Here is a 26,920-nt window from a genome sequence, read left to right on the forward strand (position 1 = left end):
ATGTAAAATAATTTTTGTAAAATGTAGAAATATTATACTGAACAAAATCAATGAAGTATTTAAAAAAAACAAATACAAGTTTTTGTTGTACTACAATTTAGAGGTTATGACTTTCTTATCTGTGTTGGCTTCAACGGCCATTCTTCTTTCTTCCCTGGGCCAGGGTTTTCCAGGTGACTTTGGAGACAGAGGCCCTGCTGGCCCTGATGGCAGTCCTGTGAGTACATTAGTACATTGTGATGGTCCAGCCTTGCAATCTGACATCACTCAGACGCCACAGCACCTGCACTTGCCATCCTCATTATGACATCCAAATAAGCACTATTGGCCAGACAGTTTTGATGTCTCTGTACACATTTCTAATTTGTAAAGACACAAATGTTATAAGTAAATTCTGTCTTGGGAGACAATCATTAAAATTAATTATTGTGACTGTTAAATGTAACTGCTTAAGTAAAATATTAGAAATAAATGATCATAATACTGACATATGTTTTTGCAATGAGGGGGAAGACTTTCATGTACATGAAGATACTAACAAGCCTCATGTAAAAATTTGCTCTTAGTGATAGCTCTTTTTTACTCAAGCCCGTCATGGATCTACGTGACTTTGGGTATTTGTTTGTAGAGAAATCTCCTTTGAGATTATTCAGCTATTATTTTCAGATTAGGGAGTTGCCATTCTATAATTAGTTTAATTATATTATCAAGGAATAATGATGGATTTTTTTTTTGACATTAGATTTTTTTTTTAATTCTCAAAGAACATCTATCACTTCCTTCTAATCTATTCCATAAGATCTTAAGGTGAATTAGAGTCAATCACTAAATCCTTATAGCCTAAATTAGGAATAGTTCCTATATTTAGATATAGGTAAAAATTACTAGTATTTATACGTAAGGCATTTGAAAGTAGTTTCTTTTTAATTCATTTTTCTAAATTAAAACTTCTTTGATTTATTCAGTTAATTTAGCCAGAGTTTTATTTGTTGTAGTCTTGGCAGATGAGAGTAGAACTGATTTCCAAATAAATTGTTAAAAACCTGAATGATGTTTTAAGGAGAATGTTTACCATACTTTTCTTGCCCTTGATTCTGGGAAGCTTTTCATTTCAAGAGTAATAAAGTAAGCATTATTTACTTGTTCCTTTAATTAATTTACGTCCTTGCATAACTAACTGTGAAGCCATCTTATTTAATGTTTTTGTCAGTTAAATATACATGAAGTTTGTTAGGGTTGGGGTCTTCCCATATTTAAAATATTTCTTTTTGAAAGCTGCTCTTTACTTAAATATAGTGCATCTTGAAGAGTCTTTTCAGGCTTTAATATCTTTTATAACATAAGAATAAACTGGATATTTTAGTTTATTGGCTTATAATTCTATTTTTTACTGTACCTTATTTTCAAAACAGAACTTGAAATGCAACAAAGGCAGAGGGACTGTTCCTGTACTTTGTGTCATGTAAATAATGTAACAGTGCCATGGAGTGAATTAGGAATGATCATAATGGTTATAATGACAGGTTCAAAGGATCATCACAAATCTATTGGAAAAATTAATATTGATAATTTAAAATCTCATTTATTGTATACATAATTAATGATATTGGCAATTTCTTACATTTGTGAGAAAATTTATAAAACCTTTTATACATTATGACAGTTTTCATTGTGATCTCTACTAGTGAGAACAAATGTTATTACTCCTTTTTTTTTTTTTAAGTAAGCTCCATGCCCACTTTTGGGCCCAGAGCAGGGCTTAAACTCACAACCCTGAGATCAAGACCTGAGCTGAGATCAAAAGTCAGACACTAACAAACTGACCCTCCCAGGTGCCCCCAAATGTTATTATTCCTATTTTATAAATGAGAAAAGTGAAGTGTAGAGAATTTAAATATTATGCTTCAAGAATGGGTAGTGTTTTAAATCATCTGAAAATGCTCCTCTAACTCCATATGCTGACCACCCATTTATATATATATTATACATAGGTTGGTTGTATCTACAATCCTGATGATTTATAGGATTTACTTCCTTTATTAAATACATAAAAGACACAGAACAATCTATATCCTAGGCTAGGTGGTAGTCCTGGCTTCCAAAAACTTGGAGCCAAGGGCATTTTTGAAGAACATAAACTACCACCAGAGATTTGCACTCCTTAGGAGGATGCATAATGTAAAATTTGATATATATTTTTTTTCTGGAAGTATTTGGTTTGTCTTTAGAAAATACCCTTAGTTGTTTGCAATTATATTTAACCAACTGTGTACATTTCTTTTACATAGGGTCTTGTAGGTAGCATTGGTCCTCCTGGATTTCCTGGGCTTAGAGTAAGTATCAAGCATTAAAATTCCTATAAAATACTGTGTTTATATTTGTTAGATGCATTTTAAAATCTTTAGAAAAATTAGATGTTTCAATGTCATTGTTGGATATCAGCCTTGCTCAAATGTATTTTCCCACCAGTTACACAAATTAGACCAGCATTATGAGTCAAAAAATTAAACTTTATGATAGCCTAAAACAACAAATTTCTACAGATTTATGTGTACATATGTATTTATGTCTGTCTCATTAATAGATACTTAAGACTCCGTTTCTTCAAAAGTATGGCATCAAACAGCCACTTCTCTCCTTTGAAAGGCTTTTATACCATCTGGCCTGCATAGATACAGATAGGTCTAAATATCATGCCATACCATATCATAGAACATGGTAACTGTAGATTTCCAGAATAAAATTGAATTGATAGTTGGGAAACATCTTGAACAACAGACTGTAGTTGCATTTCACTAGTGCTGCTAAACATTTTATTTTATTTTTAAAAAGAATTTATTTATTTATTTATTTATTTATTTATTTATTTATTTATTCATTCATTCATTCATGAGAGACACAGAAAGAGAGATATAGAGAGAGACAGAGACCTAGGCAGAGGGAGAAGCAGGCTCCATTCAAGGAACCTGATGTGGGACTCAGTCCCAGATCCTGGGATCATGCCCTGAGCCAAAGGTAAGACGCTCAACCACTGAGCCACCCAGGTGTACCTGCTGCTAAACATTTAATACCTAATTCATTATACTAGGGGCACCTGTGTAGCTCAGTCGGTTGAGAGTCTGCCTTTGGCTCAGGTCATTCTCCCGGGGCCTGGGATTGAGTCCCACATAGGGCTCCCTACACAGTCTACTTCTCTCTCTCTCTCTCTCTCTGCCCCCCTCCCCTGCTTGTGTGTTCGCTCTCTGTCAAATAAATAAAATCTTAAAAAAAATAACTTATTAAACTAAAAGTGTGATTGTATTATTTGTCCAGTTAATAATTTTTTATTCAGTGAATTTAACTCTGAGTTTTACTGGAGTTTCTGATGTAGGCAAAGTAAAATTTAGTAAAAGCAATTCTGTGGAGACCAAAATAATGCACTCCAGATATGTAGTTATCAGATAAATTTTAGATTATTCACTAAAGCAAACAGGTGGCTACTTATGCCATAACTTCATAAATATATTTATCTCAGTCACTTAAAGTTCACGGCAGGGATGTAAGTTGCAGATATTTTATATAAATTTAGAGCCATGTGGTTTAATAGTCAGCTGAGCTAAAGGCAAGATTGACATACTTTTATGCAATGTAAGGAGCCCAATGAAAATAGAATCTTACAAGTAAACTATGTGTATCCATATAAAAATAGGAAGTGACCATGGGCAGAGGTAAGATTTTCCCCCAAAATCAGCTTACAGCTTGCTCTAACACATCAAGTAAGTAATTGAACTCCAGAGTTTTATGCCATAAATTACAGCCACAATTATTTGTAGTTTGAACTTGAACACACACCTTTTGAGTCTAAATTTAATGTTTTTTCCCCACCTAAACTGCCCCAAGGCAGAAGGTGACAACTTGACCAAAGGAATACATCAAGAGTTCAGTTACTGAAACTATTGTAAAAATCAACATAACTTTTAACTTGCCATTTGGGGTTGGCAAGAGTATAATTAAGAGTCAGAGAACCTGAATGAGTCTGGGATATTTAAACTTTTCTTTTACATAATAATATTCATATACTAATAATGAAATTAGCAATAGAGGCTCACTTTAAAAAAAAAGATTTATTTATTTTTTAGGGACAGAAAGAGAGAGAGAGGGAGGGAAGGGCAAAGAAGAGAATCTCCAGCAGACTCCCTGCTAAGCACACAGCCCAACACAGGGCTTGCTCTTGTGACCCTGAGGTCATGGCCTGAGCCAGAACCAAAGATTGGATGCTTAACCAATTCTTCCACCCAATCACCCTAATAATAGCTCACTTTTATTTAGTATTTTCTATGTGCTAGTCATAGTGCTAGGTCATTTAATTCTCAGAACAAGCCAAGGCCACTCAGTTTCTGAGTGATAGTTTCTATTGAAGCCAGGTGATCTAAACTAAAGCCCAAAATTCTACCCATATGTCATGCCACCTCCTTAAACTTATAGTACCTTAAAATATATGCCATTTATCTTACGAGATTTCTTTAGGCTTCCTGAGAAGCTCTATGCAAAGGTGGAACCCAAAAACCCAAAGGACCAGTTTTTTTTTTTTTTCTGAGAACTTAGGATAGGATTAAACCTGTAGGCAATAGTCAGTGGCCTTTCCAATGGGGGAAGGAAAGGAAATTGGGGAAGGTAGTTGGATTCCAAAGATATTCCTTACACATGCTTCACTTACCTATCAGTTGGTTAGCTCAGAAGCTTCTGCCATTATGCTGAAGTTTAAGACCAAAATCTTAGCAGGTCTAGTCTGTTTTGATTTTTAACTGCATCTTCAGACATACCTTGTGCACTGGCAAAACTGTTTATTCTCAGGTGCCACGCAGCTTTCCTATGATATGGCCTTTGCATTTGAGCTTGTTGGTCTACCTGAAACACTTAACCTTCACTTTTCTACCTAGTAGTTAACTCTTACTCGTTTTTCAATTCCAGGATTTAGCACAGTTCCAACACACAATAGTGCTTAGTAAAATCAACTGGTTGGGGTTTTTGTTTTGTCCTTTCTCTTTCTCAATTTACTCTTTAGTTAATGGGAAGAGATTTCTTTTCCACAGAATAGAAAATGCCTAATGATACTAACAGTCATCTTTGTAATCCTCATCTCTACATCGATATGTATAGTACTTCATACTTTTCAAAGTACTTTCACATACATATCTCATTTGTTCCTCGAGTAGATAGAGCAGGTATTATTACCTGTTTTACATTTATTAAATTTTTAAATCAGCATGAGCACCTGCTTGTCTATCAAATGATGAACTAGATGCTAGGCCTAAAAATACAAACAAGATTTCTGTTTTTGGCAACATTATAATCTAATGACATAAAAGGAAAAATAGGTGACATCATACGATTTGATCACTGCTATAATGGACAAAAACCACTGAAAAAGGTGCAATTTATGTTATCTTGAGAGGGGAGGCTTCGCAGAAAAGATGTGTTTTAACTGTATCTTGAAGATTGTGCATGGATGGAGAGGAATAGATAGGAAATGGGCTCTTTAGGCAGAAGAATGTCTCTTTAAATGCACAGAAGAGGTGAAAAAATGCAATGTTTGGGCAATGGAAAGAGGAGCAGTAGGATTGTAGCCTAGGAAGTATGGGGGGATGGGAGTAGAATGGAAGAAGGAGAGGTTATGAAGATAATTGGGAAAGATTTGCATAGAACATTTATATTTCATAGTAAACAGTTTTGCTTGCTCTGTTTATCTGCAAGCACACATCTGCTTGTTCCCTTACAGGAAGCAAGTTTCTGACAAGAGAGGAGACGGCTTTCTCTAAATGATTTTTTCTTACAGATGATTGTCACTTGCTTTCTTAATTAGTGATAGTGATTATGACTTGTGAGTATGGGTGGGTGTGGTTGGAAAGCCTGAAGAGGAACCCACAGTCTTCTCTATAGCGTGCTCACTCATAGGAGCCCAAATTGGCTAGCAGCTGCTGGTTTTATGTGAAGAACCTATCCTTGGGTCTCTGTTTCTTTGACTCACTTTGATTCAAAAATTCTTTATTATTTCTGACTGTGTGGGAGGCTCTTCTGCCTTTGGTGTTGTATCCCAGACACCCTCAGCTAAGCTCCCACGCATGGAAGTATTTCTCCTGTCTGCTCCGTCTTCTCATGGAAGAGGAGTGTGGTAAGCAGCGAGTGCTGAAGTCTTTTAGATTATCCTTGTGTAACCAAAAACTGCTCTTAGCTTATCACGGGTTGCTTTGAGAAAGCTGTTTTTTTTCAGGACTAGGATTTTCCACACGATTTGTAACATACCACAAAATGTTTGCTGCTTCTTGGAGGTTTTTATACCCATGCTATTTTAATTATTGATTTCCTATTTTACTAAATCTTTATAACATGTATATTCTTTGATATCTCTCCACACTTACTATATTGTGATATTTCTTCTAGAGTCACTAAAAAGTAAAATAGTAGATTGTGCACACAAAGTACATTCATCTGATTAGTTTATGCAGTCTTCTATTTAACTAACCAAAGTTAATATTATTGCCTATAGAAAAAAACCCAACAGGATGACAACGAAATGTTTGCTTATTTGTTTATAAGATATTTTTCCATACTTACATAGATTATTACTGCATAATTTCCAGACAGAAATGTTTATTGTATTTTTTGAAACTCTCATTATTTTTAAAGCTATGAACTTTGAATAAACTAGCCTCTGTAATTATGAGAGCAATTGTTTCCTACTGACAGAATTTGTCTGTGATATATTAATATTGCAATCTATTCATTAACTTGGAAAGTATTACTCTTTTCTTCTCACAGTCTCATATATGTCAGGATTAAACATGCTAGAAATAATTTATCTCCGTTATATTTCACAGACTTTAGGACTCACTCAAAAGTAAAGATGTCATATTTTCCATTCTGAAATTTGTATTATATAAATGTAGACTATTAGCAATGCTCTGTTATGTTGGGAGATTAGAGCTCTAGAATCACTGTTTAAGGTTTTTTTTTTTTCTGAAGTATAATTAACATACAGCATTATATTAGTTTCAGGTGTACAAAATAATCATTCAGTAATTCTGTACATTAATCAGTGCTCATCATGATAACTGTACTCTTAATCCCATTTATGTATTTCAGCCACCCCCCCAACTAACCTCTAGCAGCTACAAGTTCTCTGTATTTAAGAATCTGTTTTTTTGTCTTTTTTCTTTGTTCATTTGTTTTTTTTATTTTTTTAAGATTTTTAAAAATTTATATATTCATGATAGACACACACACACACACACAGAGAGAGAGAGGGTCAGAGACACGGGCAGAGGGAGAAGCAGGCTCCACGCCAAGAGCCCAATGCTGGACTTGATCCGGGGACTCCAGGACCATGCCCTGTCCCAAAGGCAGGCGCTAAACCACTGAGCCACCCAGGGATCCCCTGTTGATTTGTTTTGTTTTCTAAATTGCACTTATGAGTGAAATCCTATGGTATTTGTCTTTCTCTGTTAATTTCACTTAGCATTTTAACCTCTAGGTCCATCCATGTTGTTGCAAGTGGTAAGATCTCTTTTTTATGGCTGAGTAATATTCCTGTTGTGTGTGTATGTGTGTGTGTTTGTATACCACATCTTCTTTATCCATTCATCTATGGATGGACACTTGAATTGCTTCCATACCTTGACTGTTGTAAGTAATGCTGCCATAAGCATAGGATCCATACATCTTTTTGAATTAGTGTTTTCTTTGGATAAATGGTAGTAGTGGAATTACTGGATCAGATGTTAATTCTTTTAATTTTTTGAGGAAGGTCCATATTGTTTTTCCACAGTGGCTCCACCAACTTGCATTTCTGCCAACGTGTGCAAGGGTTCATTTTTCTTCACATCCCCACCAACACTTGTTATTTCTTGTCTTTTTGGTTTTGGCTATTCTGACAGGCTCTTCAGTATTCATTTCATACTTTATTTCAAAACTATTATGTGCCAGTTATTATGCTGGATCTGGGAAATAAAATCAATGATCATGCTTCTGCTATCACAGAATGCACAGACTAGGAACATAGGAAATAAAGTACAGTGCAATATATTCACCAATACAGTAGAAGACCATTCCAGTATTGGTAACTATACCCTTAAAAGCTTTGAGCATGTGATAAACAGAGAGCATGTTCAGAGAATGGAAAATAGTCAATTGTGGCTAGAGTGTGGGATTTGGAGGAGGGAAAAGTAAAAGAAGAGTAGGTAGTGAGGGCCTGGGATGCTTTCTTAAGAAATTTGGTAAAAGGGGCAACACTTTTAGTATTGCCACAAAATACACCTTTAGAAGTTTTTTAATAGTTGGAAACCATAAAAAGGAGGTTTAAGGCAACTTGTTCTTTGAAGATGAAGGATGATACAGAAGCTAGGCACAGAGAGAGGTAGCAAGAGAAAGAAGGAAAATGGAAATGTCAGTGTCACAAAAAATGTAAGTGATCCCCAAGCCATTTTTTTTTTCAAATTTTACTTTGCAATACCCTTATTGTGACTATTGTCCTTTGTCTTCTAAGATGATGTATTTGAGGAGTTCTTCTAAATCACTTGCTTGCAGGAGGTGATAGTGGTTGTTATGTTTTTGAGGAATCTTGAATTGGAGCATTAAACTGAGAACTTGTTGGTGACTGTCTTTTTCATCTTCTTTCCTCCACACAACTTCAGTGTCTGTGTACATGTTATGTTCGACAAATGTTAAATAATGAATGAATGACAGGGAAGTCCAGTAGACTAGAGTCTTTTATTCAGTCTCAGTTTACCCCAAAATTATGGTAAATTTTATAATTCTGCAAATTTCAAATCATGAAATGAAATCACTGGAATCCCTGGAACATAGTAACTGCCCAATAAATCCTGAATAAAAGAGTGAAATAAAAATAGAAGAGGATCAAATGAAGTATATATTGAATACCTCCTGGGAATGTGGCACTAAAATATTTCCCTTATCTTCAAGACATTATCTAGTTGGAGAAATATTTCAAGATGAATGTCATGGACAGTTAAGCATTATAGGAAATAAAGGAAGGGGAGGATCCTTGTGGACTAGACTGGTATGAATAGACTTCGGGGAGTAGGATGACTCACTAAAGTTTCAAATATTAAAAATGTGGAGAGGAAAAGAAGTTGTGGAAGAACAAGGCACATGTGGGAGCTTAGTGAGATGAAATGTTCTTAATTAGCTAATTAATTAATTTTACCATATTCTCTTTCCAATCCTAGTGGATATTTAATGATGCCTTTCTGTCTTACTGCTTTTCAGGGCAGTATTGGCCCTATTGGACCACTTGGACCTTCTGGAATTCCAGGCCCAATGGTATGTCTCTATTTGCATAATGGATATTTCCCTTTAATTTCTCTATGATATCATAAAATATCACTTTTTTTTATAGGGTCTTTCCGGGAATAAGGGCCTACCTGGAATCAAAGGTGATAAGGTGATTTAAATATTTACATTATCATAGAAATAATTTCTTATCACATTTATTTATTTTTTTAGTCAATACAATTTATCAAATATTTTGTTTCTAAATATGAGATCTAATCTGTACTGTCAATTATACAATTTTCTCAGAAGTACTAAAAATAGAGAAACTATTCTTCTCTAATTAATACTTTTTAATATTATTATGTTTGTGTTGCTTACATGACTGTATGAAATTGTGCTTTCTAGGGTGAACAAGGCATTATAGGAGAGCCAGGAGAACCAGGGTATCCTGGAGACAAGGTAACTTTTTTTTTTTTTTTACCATTAAGTTTATATAAATACAAAAGTTCAGTGAAAAAGTATAAATTCTTTGAAAGGATTGGAGTAATGATTATTTTAGCTATGTAGTTTATTAGGATATGGTATCAAAACTGGTTTTACACATCTTGTTTGAAGTGATTTTCTCAAAGTTTTTAGATTAACTCTATGAATTTTTTAAGTAGTTTGTAAATAGAGGCATAACTGCCTTTTGTGGTATAATAGCTCTCATCTTCTGTTATTCTCTTCCTGAAGGGTGCTGTTGGTGTTTCAGGACCACCAGGAATGAGAGGAAAGCCAGGGCCTTCAGTAGGTTTGAACTTTTGCTCTGCTTTTTCCAATTAACAAAGTATATATCATGGCATGAGTCTTTGACACTTGTTGGTATTAGTGGAATATAAGAAGTAGGATATAAACCTACCAGTCTGGCATTCTTTCTCTTCAGTTTTAGGGTACAGTTAATCCAGGTTTTCAACTCACATTCCATTCTTCCTGCCACACCCTCATGCCAGGCCAAAACCAAGTTTCTGTGAGCCCTAAAGGTCTCGTTTGATCAGTTATGGATAGTATTTAAAGTTAACAATGGATATTTATGGTAGAAAATACAAAATACTTTGAATAATTTAATTTTTCCAAATATCTTTCATTCCAGCATATTTCATTAAAGAAATATCATGAACTCTGCCTCTCTCTCTGTCTCTCTCATGCATAAAGTAAATAAAATCTTAAAAAAAAAAAAAAAGAAATATCATGAAGAAAAGGTAGCATGCCACACTCTGTGGGCACAAATATTCTACTTCTTTGGCTTTTTTTTTTTTTTTTTTAACCTTTAGGCATCAATTAGTTGGAGAAAAAAAAAGAGTATCTTATATTTGCAGTTAACATGAAACCCAACTCAAACTAAAATTACTAATTAAAATCACTTAAATAATGGTTAAAACATGAGTTAAAAGTATGTCTCTCTACACTGAAAGTCATAATAATTACTATAGCTAAGATTTATTGAATGTTTACAAAGTACTGGTCACAATCCTGAGGTCTGTACCTCTAATTTAATCTTTACAAAAATCATATGAAGTTGGTACTATTATTATTCTTATTTCACAGATTAGGGAAACTGAGATACAGAGTTAAAATAATTTGCCCAAGTTTCCTTAGTTAGTTGCTGGTCACTTGGGAAAACCTAGGTAATCATATATGTCAGAGCTCAGACACTTAGCCACTCAACACTGTGCTCAACACTGTGCCACACTGTTGTAGGATTTAATATTTTAAGATTGTTTTAGCATTTCAATATTGATTACAACTCAAGGTGAAAGTGCTTGTAGATAGAAAAAGGTAGATGGAAAATTATAATTTATTAAGGTAACATTATAACATATATTTTAAAAAAGAGTGTCATTCCCTGAGCAAATCATCGTGTTTCCCTGTCTCCTCCCATCTAAGGCTTGTTTATTTTTTGTCAGAGGAAGCAGTATCAAGTTATATGCCTCATTCTGTATGACTTCTAAAAGTGACAGCATTTCATATACATCTCTCAGGAATTATTTATCCCAAAGAACAATTCTCAGTGTCTTTTTGTCAAGTGACATGCTGGTGGTAGGCTTCACTAGTTTTGTGCCCTGGACTCAGAGTTAACCTGGCCAGTCATGTACCCAGACTCATGCTCTGGAGTTGAATCTCAAAAATTCCAAGGTAAATAAATAAGGGGCATAAGAATAGGTCATGAAACTAACAAAAACCTTCTGTTTTTCAATGATTATTCTCATCATGTAACAGGAACTTACAATATCTGCAGTGGTTTGTAAAAGTAAGACCCTAGACTTCTTCCATCCTCATTGTTCATAACATGAGGGTTTTCTTTCAACACACTTTCTAAGGTCAATATTATGTAATAAGTGGTATCAATATTATTGTTATACTTTACAATTGATTACTTAAGAAAACTAAAGTCATCTATCATGCTTATACAAAGTAAACCTTTTTAATGTCTCCTTTACTTTTTGCTACAGTTTATGTTGATAGTATGTTTATCATAGGGCAGAGGGGATACACTGCTCTGAGAAAGAAGAGACTTAGATTTTAATCCCAGCTCTGATACTGATTTGCTATGACCTTGAGCATTTGACCACTGTGATATTCAGTTTCTTGTTTAAACTGGGAGTCAGACTATATTATATTTAAGTTTCCTTGCAAATCTGTGACTTTTTAGTTCTCTTTCTCGGTGATGCTTACCAGTATTTCTCTAGTCTAAACTAAAGGAAAGGTGGAGAGCCTGTTTCACCTTTAACATAATGTCTTAAAACTTCATATTATTTTTTCCTGGAATAAATCACCAGAAGCAACACTAACGTGATTTTTTAGGGCCGTGATACAGGGAGCATAAGGTGATAAGAGTGAGGGGTTTACTTACCCATTTTGTACCTTTCTATATTATTTTAATAAAAAAATACATTTTTAATGTCATTGGGGATTACTTTCATAGGAGTTAGTTGGCCATTTTTTGTTTTATCAAGACTTTGAAAAATATATGCATCAGACTGAAGATAGGAGAGAGACTTATGAATTAATATTTGTGAGTCTTTAGTGTCTCACTTTATCACTTGTTTGTATGTTATTAATAGAAAAATAGAGATTTGACCTGGAAATCTCCTAATTTTGAAAGGAGACACCGAGTCTGTTATATTAAAAAGAAATTATCCAAGTTAATGCCTATCTAAATCATTTGTTCACTATCATGAAAAGAATATCAAAGTCATAAGGATGTCTTTATTTTATATCTCCTACTTTTGGTTGCTTGTTTTCTAAGATGCTGGAGTTAGTGATACTTTTCTTTCCAAATGAGTCTAAGTTGTAACACTGAGAGAAGACTTACAGAATAAAAGAAAGAATGTCCTGATCTGAAAGGCTTTTTATGTTTTGCAATAGGGAATCTTTCACACTATAAGTATTTAAAATCCAGAGATAACTACCAATGAGAAGTTAAGAAATATTCTTTCCTTAAAATAAAGCAAAGATAATTATTATGTCTTTCCACATTTTTAACTAGAAGTTGTCAGTTATAGAAGTTTACTTAATCATTACTCCATTGTCTAAAATTTACCTGAAAACTCAGTTAAAAAAAAAAAAAAAGACTTGACATTCAAGGAAACTACCAGTTGAAAAATTTCAAAATGAAGATTTATTCTGAAGAAAGTAATTTTTCCAAAATTTGTATTTTTAAACATCTGGTTGTCAATTAACTTTTCTGAAAACAGAGACCTAGGGAATCCTATTTTTCCTCAAAACCTATAAATTTAGCTCCTTGTTTGGTTTTGGCCACCAGAGGTCTCCAGTGAGAGCCCTATCTTTAGAGAAATACCATTTTAAGAATTTGACTCCTAGATACTGATTATGATGAATTATGATTTTGTTCCTTTAGGAGAACTTAAATCAAGTTTTATGTAACACTTCATTGCTTTTTTCTAGATTTGATTGCAGTAGTTATATTGTGTACTGTTTTATATCCGGATACCCGAATACCTAAGGACTGTATGAGAATGGCTTAAGTGGTTATGGAAAACTGAGCTTTACTTCTTGAATCATGGATAAACACATATTGTATCCTGTAATTGTATGTAATCTGAGACCTATTAAGTCAAATTTGAAACTCATATAGAAACTTAGTGTGACAGAAATAATTTTAATTCAGTAGTTTCTTGTTGTTGTTGTTTTATGAAAATAAGGGTATCAGACAACTGTCTCCTTTCATCTCTTGAGAATATGACCAGCCTTCTCTGGTTTCAGGCTTTCTGACCATTTTTCTCTCCACTGAACTTCCTCTCCAGCTCTAATTTCACGCTGTTAACCCAAATGTCAGAAAATGGCTTCAGAGATACTGAAAACAAATCCTCAACATTTTAATTTAATGATCCAAACAATCTAGGAATTTTAGGTATCCAAGAGAGGAAAGGATGTGAAAGGAAGGAATAAAGGTTACAAAATTGGTTAACATTTATTTCCAGGCACTGTGTAAGCTAAGCACCTTAAATATATTATCTCATTTAATCCTCACAATTACCCTGTTACAATGTTAGTACTTGTTATCATTATTATTCCTATTGTTAAGAAAACTGAGCCTAAGAAAGATTTAGCAGCAGAGATTTAAATCCAGATGATTCTAAATTATTAACCCAGGCGGCCTCTTGTAGTATCAAAGGAGAAGGGAATTTTCAAGGACAATCCCAGACTCTGGCTGATTATGGAAACATCTCCACATCTAGAGTCCCCAACTTTGTTAAGTCAAATTTTATTGCCTTATCTCTGGGTAACAGACACATATCCATGCTTTTTTTTTTCTTGATTTGAGCACTTGACTCAATTTGTTTGTATCTCTAAGATTAGGAGTAAACATATATTATATCCACACACATTTTATTTAAATAAGTTTTCCACAGTGATGATGGTTACAAATTAAGTCCTTCTGAATGGCAGTTACAATTCTGTTTGACACAATATATTGACTGTTGTTTGCTGAAAAGTCATTATAATTTTGTGTGGCATAATACATTGAGTTCTGTTTGCTTACTATACATCTATTTCCATTTCATATTGTATTTATTAGATTAATGCTTACAATTTTATCCCCACCCCTATTTTAGGGCCAGGTGGGTGACCCAGGACCCCAAGGACCATGTGGCCCTCCAGGACCAGAGGTAAAATGTTAGTTGGAAAATAATAAATTTGAAACAAAAGTCATAATAATTAAACTTGATTGTAAAACATGTTTTTATATAATAGGCTTAAGAAAGATTCTCATTAAAATTTACATCTTTGTAAATAGTTTGGACTAATTTTTTTTCTACTATAGCAAAAGGTATGCATCAGTGATCCCAAGGGAATAGAAAGGTATTAGCCACATTATAGTCCTGATTTCATCACAGCTGGTTTATTTGTTCACCACAACTATTAATAACACATACTTGGGGTATGAAATCAAATTTTGGGATAAAGTCCACTTAATTTTTAATATGAAATGCTTCTAATTTTTGCTGTATGCATATATCATTTGGATCTCATATTCTAGAATAAATATAGTTAAGTCTGTAGTACATTTATCAAATTTGCTTGTTTATTCTTCAGAATTTTGACTTTGGCTGAATATTTGCTGTAGAGTTTCTTTTTGTTCCCTGCAAGTTCACATAGAACACATGTGAAATCAATTTATGATTGATTTTAAATCAATAAATCAATTTATGGAGCACCTGGGTGGCTCAATCGGTTAGGCGTCCACCTTTGACTCAGGTCATGATCCCCACATTGGGCTCCCTGCTTGAGCCTGCTTCTCCTTCTCCCTCTACTGCTCTGCCTGCTTGCGCTGTCTTACTTTCTCTGTCAAATAAATAAATAAAATCTAAAAAAAAAAAATCATTTCATGCATCAAAGATACATGCCACATGGAGATAAAGCTTCTAGGGGATCCCTGGGTGGCTCAGCAGTTTAGCGCCTGCCTTTGGCCTGGGGTGCGATCCTGTAGTCCTGGGATCGAGTCCCGCGTCGGGCTCCCGGCATGGAACCTGCTTCTCCCTCTTCCTGTGTCTCTGCCTCTCTCTCTCTCTCTGTGTCTATCATAAATAAATAAATCTTAAAAAAAAAAAAAAAAGCTTCTGAAGCTCACTCTAGTTTAGAAATATAAGCCAAAAAATACATGTACATACACATATAAATACACAGAAACATCTAATTCAGAATCATAGATACAGTAGTAAAGCTAAGAAAATGAATTTGGCTTCAGAATAAATCAGAGCAATGAATAGTGTCAGAGCAGTAGATGGAATTTCTAGAAATAGCACTCTACCGATGTTTTCTCCCTCTCTTGGTAAACCATAAAATCTACTTCTTACCCTGCAGCTCTTTCAGGTTTGGCTGATTTCTTCAGCAAATGCCTATTCTTACTTACTGTCTCATTTAAAAACACATTGGATATTGATAAAAAATCTAAAAAAAACTATGTTTACCTAGTTTTATTAATAAGGAGATAAAATACAGCAATATATTGATGTTCGCATTCTGGGAAGAAGGAAATTGTTTTGAGAAACTGAAGCAGTTATTAACAGATTATTAAAATAGTAACTAACACATTAATATGTTTATATCTTTTATGAGCCTGTATGCTTTTAATAATTTTTTCATAAAAACCTCCCTGGAATGAATTCTGTTTACCTGTCTTCTCATACTGAGGATACAGAACATAATTTGTTTTTTATTACCTTTAAAGATTATTTTTATGAACATAGATTGTTCTGTTGTACTTTTGTTACAGATAGGATATATGCTAGGGAGTACAGTGTCACCTCATTTTTATCTGGTTGGAATAATTTTCTTTTTTTTCCTAAAGCCAGGACAAAGGATCCATGGGCTATGTTTTTACTTACTACTTGGTCTTCCAGAGATGTTTCTTTTTTCTCTGTTGCCTTTGAGATTTTATGATTTGCAATCATCATTCAAAACATTGTCTCATTGTGTTTGATTTCTGTACTACTAATACAAGGTCCTGAGCTGACCCTTGTCAGACTAGTCTCATTCTACTTGCTTACCTGCCTTAAATGTTTTCATTGGGCCAAAGATATAACCTGTATTCATCTAACTGGTAGAGGGTTGTTTTGGAAAAGGGGTCTAATCTAGAGAGCATAAGTTTTTTTAATCATAAAAATGTTATGTGTAGGCAGTTGCCATATATAAGGCAACACTTTTATCCAAATCCTCCTCAACATTAGACTTTTGGTAGAATTGCAGATCTAAGAATTTACAATAGTATGTTTATGATATCAAACCTGAAATTTCTACTTGTGCAGTAGATTAATTTTCTCAGATAGGGTTTTAAAAAAATATTTTTATTTATTTATTCATGAGAGACCGAGAGAGAGAGAGGCAGAGAGACACAGGCAAAGGTAGAAGCAGGCTCCATGCAGGGAGCCCGACAGGGGACTCCATCCCAGGCCTCCAGGATCACGCCCTGGGCTGAAGGTGGCGCTAAACTGCTGAGCCACCCGGGCTGCCCAGATGGGGGGTTTTATATGTTGTGTTAAATTTAGACTTTATCCTGTAGGCAGTGATCAAAGATTTTTAAGCAAGGGAATGAAATGATCAGACTTGTGTTTTCAACATACATGTGGTAGCGAGAGCAACAGTAAATGAGGAGAGAGGGAAAGGTGACAAAACTAATTAAAGGCTATTTACAAGGATAATGCAAGGCCAGGCTATAAATGATGAGGGCCTGTTACAATAAAGAAAACATGGTTTCAAGAAATAATTAGGATATACAACTCATAGCTCTTGAACCACTCAGTTCAGTTCATTTAGTTTGTGTAAGAAAGGAGTAAGAGACAATTTTAATGTTTCTTGCTTGAAGAGTTGGGTAGAATGTGGGATAACCTAAAAATAGAGAATAAAAAAAGAGAACAAAGAAGATATTTAGAGGTGTGGATAGAAATAATGTGTTGGTTTTGAATTTGTTAGGATAGCAGTGTCTGTTGGGCATAAAAGAAATTAGTCTGATCAGTGTATAAAAACTATAGGCCTGAAACTCAGGACTAGAGATAAACATTTGTAATCATCCACACAGCGGTATTAGATAAAGCAGTTGTAACAGATGAAATCATTTAAGGAGAGTATATGAAACAAGATTCAAAAATACTGCACCTGGACACTTGCCCCCAGAAGGCTACATTTCCTATTTACAATGCAATTAAGCTTAAAATTAATAATATAAGAGCCATAAGATAAACTTTGGTAACTTAAAAACATACAGAAAACAAATCACAATGGAAATTGGAAAATATTTAGAACTGGATGAGAACAAATCATTTTTTTATTGTTTATTTTTGAGAACAAATCATTATAAAAATTTGAGTGTTAGACCTAAAGCAACACCTGGGCGGAAATTCACATTTCTGTACAAAGCAAGAAAGATCAAGAATAAATAAATTGTGCATAGCACAAGTGTAGGAAATTTTTCAAAGAGAGAAGGAAGTTAAAAGAAAAGAAATAGGGTAGATTCTGTTTTCTAAGTAGGAGGCAATCACAAGAGTAAGAGGACTGTGTGTGCAGAAAGAGGGCGCTTGAGGCAATCTCTGAAGAGTAAATGGAGGAGTAGCTGGAGACTTATAAAATAATTTCTGAGTTGTATTAAGAACTCAGCTGAGATTGAAAAACCATCTTCTCAAAATATAGCCACAAAGTCCTGTACTTTTTGTTGGAACTGTATTATAAATTTGAGTCTGAACTTCCTACTGGCTGAAATAGTAAAACATGATCAGTTATATGAATCTCTTCTTCCTTGTATAAAAACACATAAATTTTTCAAAAGAAGGGCAACAGTTCATGGTATTGTGTGATTTCCATCTTTCAGTTTAGACTAATGATGTCATAATGCCAAAATACAATTCAGTAAAAGTAATCCTATTAGGGGCCAAAATGATGATACCTAGGTTTATACTTCTGTGATAGCTTTTGTTAATTATTGGGTGAGAAAAGATCGAAGTTGGTATCTGAAAAATAACCTATTTATCTCTGTGTTAATGGTCTTACTCATGTCTTCCACTCTTAAGTCCAGTGAGTATCCCTATGATCATTACTTTAAACTCTCTATCAGGCATGTTACTTATATCTGTTTCACTTAAATCTCTGGCCGTGGACTTGTCCTTTCTTTCATTTGGGATAAATTTCTCTGTCTTCTCATTTTTTCTAAGTCTCTGTGTCTGTTTCTCTGTGTTAGGAAAGTCAACTACGTCTGCTGTTTTGGAGGGTAATGGCCTTATGAAGAAGAGGTCCTGAATTGCCCTGCTGTGTGGTGTACCCTGTTCCCCAGGGTCTGGTACTTCCGAAAGTGTTTCCAGAGTATGTGTGCTTTGCTGTTTTGTCCTGACTGCTTTATCCATCAGGCCAGTCATCTGCAGAAGCTCTGTTTGCCTATTGTGAGGAGTGTTTGGTCCCTGGCCTGAATGTGGCACAGTTTTTTTTTTTTAATGATTTTTTATTTATTTATTCATAGAGACACAGAGTGAGAGAGAGGCAGAGACACAGGCAGAGGGAGAAGCAGGCTCCATGCAGGCAGCCCGACGTGGGACTTGATCCGGGGCCTCCAGGATCACGCCCTAGGCTGCAGGCGGCGCTAAACCGCTGCACCACCGGGGTTGTGTCTGTGGCACAGTTTTAACTAGGTGTTTGTGAAATGAGACCTGTTGCCACTGCCACTGGAACTGATGCTCTGCAAACCCCCACACTGGGAGATGCAATGTGAGCAGGGGTTTGGGCTGATCTTATAGGGGAAAGGTCTGTGGGCACTGAAGCAAGCATGCCTGGGAGAGGTGATTCCACAGGAGCACAGCATGGCAGGGTTTGGTGTAAAGGTAGAGAGTCCTGGACTGTGCTGGTTTCTGCAGGGCGGCCTGTACTTATACTGAGGTGCAGGGGGAAGGGAGATGGCAGTAGCCAGTTATTTTGTTCCCAGAGGGGTCTTTCCACGAACGCTGCCTCATTGGGACACGTTCTGAGATGAGCAAATAGCCTTCAGACTGTGTGCCCCAGGCATTCTTCAGATTGCTGTTTCCATGCTGTATGTCAATGGGCTGTTTGCCTGCCTTCTCTCCAAGATCAGAGCAGTGGCCTCTGGGATCTATCCCAGACATACTTACTGACCTTTAAAACTCCAGACTTTAAGCCCTGCTGCTTGCAAGAACTCACAAAATTTGGCCCCCTCACTTTCCAAGCCATTGCTGTGGGATTCATTTTCTCTCTGTGCTCCTCTGTGTGCCAGTCTGTATCTCACCCTTCTCCACAATCGCAGCTCCCTCCCCACCACATCAGCCTTAATCCATTTCTTTCCAAAACCACATCTCTGCACTTTCTACCTTCTTTGACGTGGCCTTTTCTCTACCTTTAGTTGTGGAGTTTGTTCTGCCAGTCTTCAGGTCAATTTCTGGGGGTATTTAGGAGGAGTTAATAGTTATCTAGTTGTATTTGCAGGACAAGGTGAGCCTAGGGTCCTTCTCCTCTGCCACCATCTTCCCTCCTTCATATCACATCTTTATCCATTCACCCATCAAATAAATTATCTTTAGATTGTTTCCATAACTTGCCTATTGTGAATAATGCAGTGAACATAGGAGTGCGTATATCTTTTTAAGTTAATTGTTATGTTTCTTCAGATGAATATCCAGAAGTAGAATTGCTTGATCATATGGTTGTTTTATTTTTAATATTGTTGAGGAAACTTGATACTGTTTTCCGAAGTGGCTGTACCAATATATGTTCTCACAAAGAGTGCACAAGCATTCTCTTTTCTTTACATTCTTGCTAACTCCTCAAAATTATTTCTGATCCTTTTGATAATAGTCATTCTAACAGGTGTGAAGTGATACCTTATTGTGGTTTTGATTTGCATTTCTCTGCTGAGTAGTGATGTTGAATACATTTTTCATGTACCCACTGGCCATTGTATGTCTTCTTTGGAAAAATATCTGTGCAAATCCTCTGCTCACTTTTTTTTTTTAAAGATTTTATTTATTTATTCATGAGAGGCACAGAGAGAGAGAAGCAGAGACACAGGCAGAGGGAGAAGCAGACTCCATGCAGGGAGCCTGACATGGGACTCGATCCTGGGTCTCTGGGATCACGCCCTCGGCTGAAGGCAGCGCTAAACTGCTGAGCCACCCAGGGCTGCCCCTCTGCCCATTTTTTAATTAGACGGTCTTTTAGTTATTGAGTGTATTTATGAGTTGCCTTTTCAATTTTCTTTTTTTATTGTTTCCCACTTATTTTAGCTTTTGTTGCCTGTGCTTTTGGTGTCTTATCCAAGGAATCATTGCCAAGACAGGAGCTTTCTGCCTGTTTTCTTCTAGCAATTTTATGGCTTCAGGTTTTATATTTAAGTCTTTGATCCATTTTGAGTCAATTTTCTCGAGTGGTGTAAAATAGGGTTTTGTTTTCATTCTATTACTTGTGGATATCCAGTTTTCCCAACACAATTTATTGAAGAGACCATCTTTTCCCCATTGTGTGTTCTTGTTACCCTTGTCAAAAATTAGTTGACTGTATGTGCATGACTTTATGTCTGGGTTTTCTATTCTGTTCCATTAGTCTATAGCCAAAGCATTCCTGAGAAAGAGGAACGAAGCTGGAGAAATCACATTCCCCGATTACAAGCTATATTACAAAGCTATAGTAATCAAAACAAATGAAATTTTGGTAAATTAAAGCTTTTATGTGTTATGGTACTTTGGTACCTAGGAAGTAATACTACTTTACGGTATATTTTAATATCTGGAAAGGCTATAAGTTCTCTTACCTTTTCTTTTTTAGTGCTTTCATGGCTATACTTACTTTTTACATATAAACTTTAGCATCAACATAACTAGCTTCACAAAAAAATTATTATTTTTGTTGATTTGTACTTAATGGATTAATTTAGGGAGCAGTGACATTTTTATGATATTGGATCATCCAGTCCAAGAATAATGAATACCTTTATTTGTTCAAGTCTCCTTTTATGTTTTTAAGGAATATTTTGAAGTTTTCCTCATGGAGGTTTTGTACATATAGATTTATTTTATTAAATTTGTTCTCAAGTGACTTTTGTAGCTATTGTAAATGGGATTTTTCTAACAGGTTTTTGTATAGATATGGAGATTTTTGATTTCTGAATGTTAATTTTACATCCTGGTACCTTAATAGTTTCTTATCTTTGAGTTAATTTCGCCATTGATTTTCTAAAGTTTTCTAGATATACTCTCATGTAATTTTTAAATAGAGATCTTTTTAGTTCTTCTTTCTCAGTTCTCATACCTGTAATTCAATTCTCATTCTAATGACATTGTAATACCTCCAGTACGATGTTGAAGAATTGGAAGCAGTGTTCATCTTTGCCTTGTTCCTGATCCTGATGGAAGTACTATAGTGATCACTCATGAAGTAAATTCTGGCATTAGAATTAAAATATGCTTATATTTTATCATGTAAAGAAATATTTATTAATTTCTATTGCTTGAGTGATTTCTTTAGTCAGGAATGTTTGTTATATTTTGTTAAGTATTTGTTATATTTTCAACATCTATGGAGACTATTATATTTTTTTTCTTTTTAGATCTATTTGTATGGTAGAGTAATGGATTTTCTATTAACTATTTTCCATATAATGGTTATTCTGTATAGTGTCTATGTATTGACTATTTCTACATAATGACTAGTTTCTGTTGCAGTTTTTAAAAAAATTCTAATTGATCATGGTATATTATTTTCCTGATATAATGCTAATGCTACTAGTATTTATTTGTATTTTTGCATCAATAATTGTAGGTGATCTTGATCTATAATATTCAATCTTTTTTGGTACTTTGTCAAGCTTAGGTATTAGTGTTATACTTATTTCATCAAAATAATTAGGAAGTCTTCATTTTTAGTGCTCTGGAGTAATTCATGGAGCATTGGGACTATCTTATCTATTAGGTTTGGTGGAATTCCTCTGAAACCATCTGGAATCAATGCTTTTCTATAAGGTAGTTCCTTGATGAATTTTTCTATTGCTTCGAAAAAAATTAACCTTTTTAAGGTATCTCTAATGGGATTAGCTTTGTTGAATTGTCCTTAGGAAATTGTCTGTTTCATGTAGGTTTTCAAATTTACTTCCATGTAAATCCACAAAATAGCCTCATGATTTTTAATTTTTTTTGTGATTAATTGAAATGATTATTTCCCATATGCCATTACATTTTAAAAATATTTACATATGTGCTCATCCTTTTTTTTTTTCTTGGTCAGGAAAGAAAGGTAAAATCTTATAAATTATGTATCTCTTTCTGTGAAGATGATCTGCTTATATTTCCAAATTGGAAGGGCCCCATGTGAATGCATGGAGCTATTTTTTATTTTCTTTTAATTATAAAGAAAAAGAGGGCATTTGCCAAATCAGTGATTACCAAATCAATTACCAAATATAGAAGGGCTTAGTAATCTGCTGTATTAATTATACAACTTCTGACATAGCATCTCCAACTGGGGCTGGGGTAGTCTGCAGTCTATCTCCACAATCTACCTGATGGTAGATTGTGGTAGTCTGGTGAATTAAACAGTAGGTCTGATAGAAACCACCACCCATGCATATTTTAGATTTTTAATCTTGGCAGGGATTTCGGACATTCTCTCTACACAATATGATTGGCAGTCATCTAGATGTGATTGTCTAATCCTTAGAACCCAAAGGTCTACCTAACTATAGGAGTAGCGCTTCCTTTTAAGCTCTTCTTTTGACAATCCGGTTCTAATTACTTTTTAAAAATATTTTATTTATTTATTCATGAGAGACATAGAGAGACAGAGACACAGGCAAAGGGAGAAGCAAGTTCCACACAGGGAGCCCAATGTGGGACTCAATCCCAGGACTCTAGGATCATGACCTGAGCCAAAGGCAGATGCTTAACCACTTAGCCACCCAGGCATTTCTAATTATTTCTTTTCAACAGATCTTTTTGAGATATTCATTATATTCTTATTACTAAAAAAAAATGCTGAAGTCCATTAGCTTTGATCTTGACTTCAAGGAACTTATATTCAAGAAATCAATATTCAATTCAGATTATGTCAACACCTGCACTGTCACTATCTGTCTTTTTTCCCAGACATCAAAATTAATTATGTTTGATCAAATGAAAAATTAGAAGTCCGTTAATTCTTTAAAAGTCTAGAATTAGTTTATTCCCCAGAGAAAACTGTAAAGTAGCGAAATAACTTGATTCCTACAGCCGCCGGTCTTCTATGTTCTTTCCCTCTTCAGCATGAATTCTTGTCCATCTCAAATAACCGGTGTTTCTTTTCCTATCAAAGGAAGACCTGATATGTTTAAATGTATTTTAAATATTAATATTAATATTTAAATATATTTAAAGACCTGATAAATATATTTTACTTCAAGCAGTAAATAGCAGAACAGCTAACTTCAATACAATCCCCTTTCAAGGATATTTACATTTTAACACCAAACAGACCTGAACTTAATGCAATGAGTCTTGAATTGTAGAATTTAGGGTGCCGTTTAGTGAGCTGGGAAAGATTTTAGAAACTTTGATGCTCCTCAAATTAATCATACCGTACAAGTTGTCATCTGTATTACCAATAAGACAAAACAAGACTGGCCAGTATTTCTTGCTAGTAACTTCTAGTTCAGAAGCTTGCATTTTCATAAGTCAGTCTAAGCAAAGCACTCTGAAACTTTTGTTATAAATGCTGTTATTGTCATGGACATTGAAGAGATTCTTCATCATTAAAGATCATATGAACAAATTTCACTTCAGTCTATTTTTTCAAAGTTTTTTTTTTTTTTTTGCTTCATAATGTTTTACTTATTCTAGGCAAGTAAAATTGCTATACCAGAGAAGTAAACATATCTGTGCTTTTAGCCCTTTCCAGAATTGTAAATATTAGAGATGTCCCAAAATGCATCACATACTTTAAACATAAGATTACATTTTTTCCATGCTAGTTCTTTGCTTTTAACAAAAACATGGAAAATGCTGTACATGAATATTCTCTATTTCTTTAAGCATAGTAAGTGTCAGTTTTGAGCACCAACCCCATGCTTTCTCCCAGTTCTGGCAGCAGACTACCTTCAAATGTGGTAGTAGGATAGTTAGAATGTTTGTTGATTCAGCTGTTAGACTGGACTACTGAGATTGCCAAATCGTTGAATTTTGGATGATGTACTTGGTAAGTGGGGCCAAGTGTTGACTACAAAAATGAGCTGAGACCACCAATCACAGAGATACCAGAAATGGCCAAGCAGTGGGTCCTTTTGTTTCTACCAAGGTGGTCTTCACTAGAGACAAATAGCAAAGTTCATTTGGAGAGTCTGCTCGTATCAAGCAAAGGCATGCCTCTAAATGTCCATTTTAACACCATAGTGAACCTAACTTGAATAAGCCAGCCTACATAAGCTCTACATAGATCTTAGTCCAGTTGGGTTCCCTTTACTTAAACCAGTTACTTCTTCACTATCTTTCATCACTTGGATTTGGTTGAGTAATTTGATGTTTTTAGTTGTTACTCAAAACCTGGTGCTGAAAGAAAATATGATTAAATCAGTCAATAACAAATCATTTCTTTAGTTCCTACTGTGTACAAAGCTATGCCTAGTAAACACTATAGGATATCCACAAAACTAACATATTGTCCATAATTTAAGGCAATTTATAGCAAATTAGGAAAAATCAAGATATATGCATATACTGTTAGATAATCTTAAAGGCGTCATGTAAGAAATAAGTAGTTACTATAGTTCATTATTAGTAGAGAAAGATTACCATGAGATGGAGGAATTAGGGAAAGATTTAAGGAAAAGGTGGATCTTGAATTACATTGTTGATGAATAAATGGCAGGGCATTCCAGGTGGGATAAATCATATGCACAGATCCTAGACATCTAGCTGATATTCATAATGGGTTTAAAAAACAGTAAATAAAATGGACTAGCTGACAGATTCCTGGTGTAGATAAGGTTGTAAAACTAGGTTGGTGTCAAATTGCATAAGGTCTTTGATTCCAAGTGATATCAAGACAGAGGCTTCAGTAGCTAGGTAGTCAAGCCTACTATTACAATTGTTGCATTGTGAAAAAATATGGAACCTGCCCCCGATCTCCCAAATGAACAAGCTGAATTTTTTTGACTTGCCTGGTTTCTGCCCATAGTGCTCACAAATTTCTGTCCTTTCATACTCACTGTAGGTGGGAGTCTCCATAACAGTTGAATGTAAGGGGGCATACTCTTCTACCTATCCAGAATGAATCTTTGTACTATTTGTTGCTATTACTAATAGTACTTAGTACCATTGTTCTATTGAGGTAGACCTGAGTTTGCTCACTAGATTGATGAAGAAATCTTCCCACCCAGAAGAGAGTTAGCAACAATGAAGACAACTGTCTTTGAAGATATTTCCTGCTCCTAGTACTTGGCCTATAGCCATCTCCTCTAATTCCTCCTTTTAGCAGGCAGCAAAGTAGAGGATCATTTATTGCCTGGTTGACCATGCAATTTGGTTAACATGTTCACTGCCTATTCCCATGGGCTTTCCTCAAATCTCATTAATCATCTGATAAGGCCCTCATACTTCCTCTTTAAAGGAAAGCTGTGTCTCCATCAGAATCCCATTCTTATCACCAGAATTGTCAGAGACTATAAAGGATCTGAAATTTTATCCTATTTCCAAGCCAGCAAGTTAGCCTGATAGTTTCACAGATTTTGTTAGAAGATGCAAGACTTCTGGGACAGAGACAAAAGACAGTTTATTTTTCTTAATAGCCATTTCCAGAGTAAAAGCATTTTTGCCATGATTCACGGAGCCTTACTTTTCATGGGATGATGTGAAGAGGGCTAGATGACATTTGCATATTGCAATGGTTGTATTACATAAGAGTAACTTTGAACTTAGAGAAACAATCTTTTATAATGGTTAGTGACAAAAAAATAATAATGTGTTCCAGAAAGAGATTATTATATGGACAGTAAGCATCCCTGCCTTTTGCTACAGAGGGAGACACTATGGCCATCTTTTCTATATAGAAATCTCTGAAAAGACAGGCTGGAATGATGCATAGTCGGTATCTCATTTGTATAATGTACTGAAATGCAAGAGACTATGGAGAATTGTATGCCAGCAGCATGTTAAGTTAAATATTAGAGGTATAAAGATGGATAAGATATATTCATTTTCCTCTATGAGCTCACATTTTATTGGAAAAAAAGAAACTCTTAATTACAATATAGAGTCATTGGTACTGTATGGCTATATTAGAGTTCTGTATGAATATAAAGGAACAAGCTACTGATTCTGTCTAAGGGGAACCATGAAAAGCTTCACAGATTATGTTATATTTGAGTTGGCAACAAATTATATGATGGAACCTGGAGCAGGAAGTGAAAGAAGACTTCCAAGAAGTATGGTTGCTTGAGCAAAGACTTAAAGAAATAGCAGTTTTCAAATGGAAACAGAGGGAAAGGGTATTCCAGCACAGATATATGAGGAAGCTAGGTATATTTAAAAAACTGCAAATAATTCAATGTTTTCGTCAAGCCTGTTTCCATTAAAAATGACAAAACCTACCTCAAATAGTCTTAAGCCAAACTCAGGATTGGCTGATGTAATCAAGA

The 26,920-nt window shown here is 34.9% G+C and overlaps 1 protein-coding gene across 13 annotated transcripts in view; it reads left to right on the plus strand.

Annotated features, from left to right (window-relative positions):
* COL24A1 (collagen type XXIV alpha 1 chain) overlaps positions 1-26,920 on the plus strand; it is a 387,560-nt gene that overhangs the window by 93,254 nt on the left and 267,386 nt on the right. For 12 of the 13 annotated variants that reach the window (XM_072754694.1, XM_072754691.1, XM_072754695.1 and 9 more), the window contains 7 exons: positions 164-217; positions 2,289-2,333; positions 9,265-9,318; positions 9,395-9,439; positions 9,676-9,729; positions 10,003-10,056; positions 14,388-14,441. In XM_072754694.1, coding sequence (XP_072610795.1) covers positions 164-217; positions 2,289-2,333; positions 9,265-9,318; positions 9,395-9,439; positions 9,676-9,729; positions 10,003-10,056; positions 14,388-14,441 — 360 coding nt within the window. The remainder of the gene's footprint in view (positions 1-163; positions 218-2,288; positions 2,334-9,264; positions 9,319-9,394; positions 9,440-9,675; positions 9,730-10,002; positions 10,057-14,387; positions 14,442-26,920) is intronic. The other variant, XM_072754704.1, reaches the window with a different exon arrangement.

Source organism: Vulpes vulpes, chromosome 3 (assembly GCF_048418805.1).
Source record: "Vulpes vulpes isolate BD-2025 chromosome 3, VulVul3, whole genome shotgun sequence".
NCBI classification, from domain to species: domain Eukaryota; kingdom Metazoa; phylum Chordata; class Mammalia; order Carnivora; family Canidae; genus Vulpes; species Vulpes vulpes.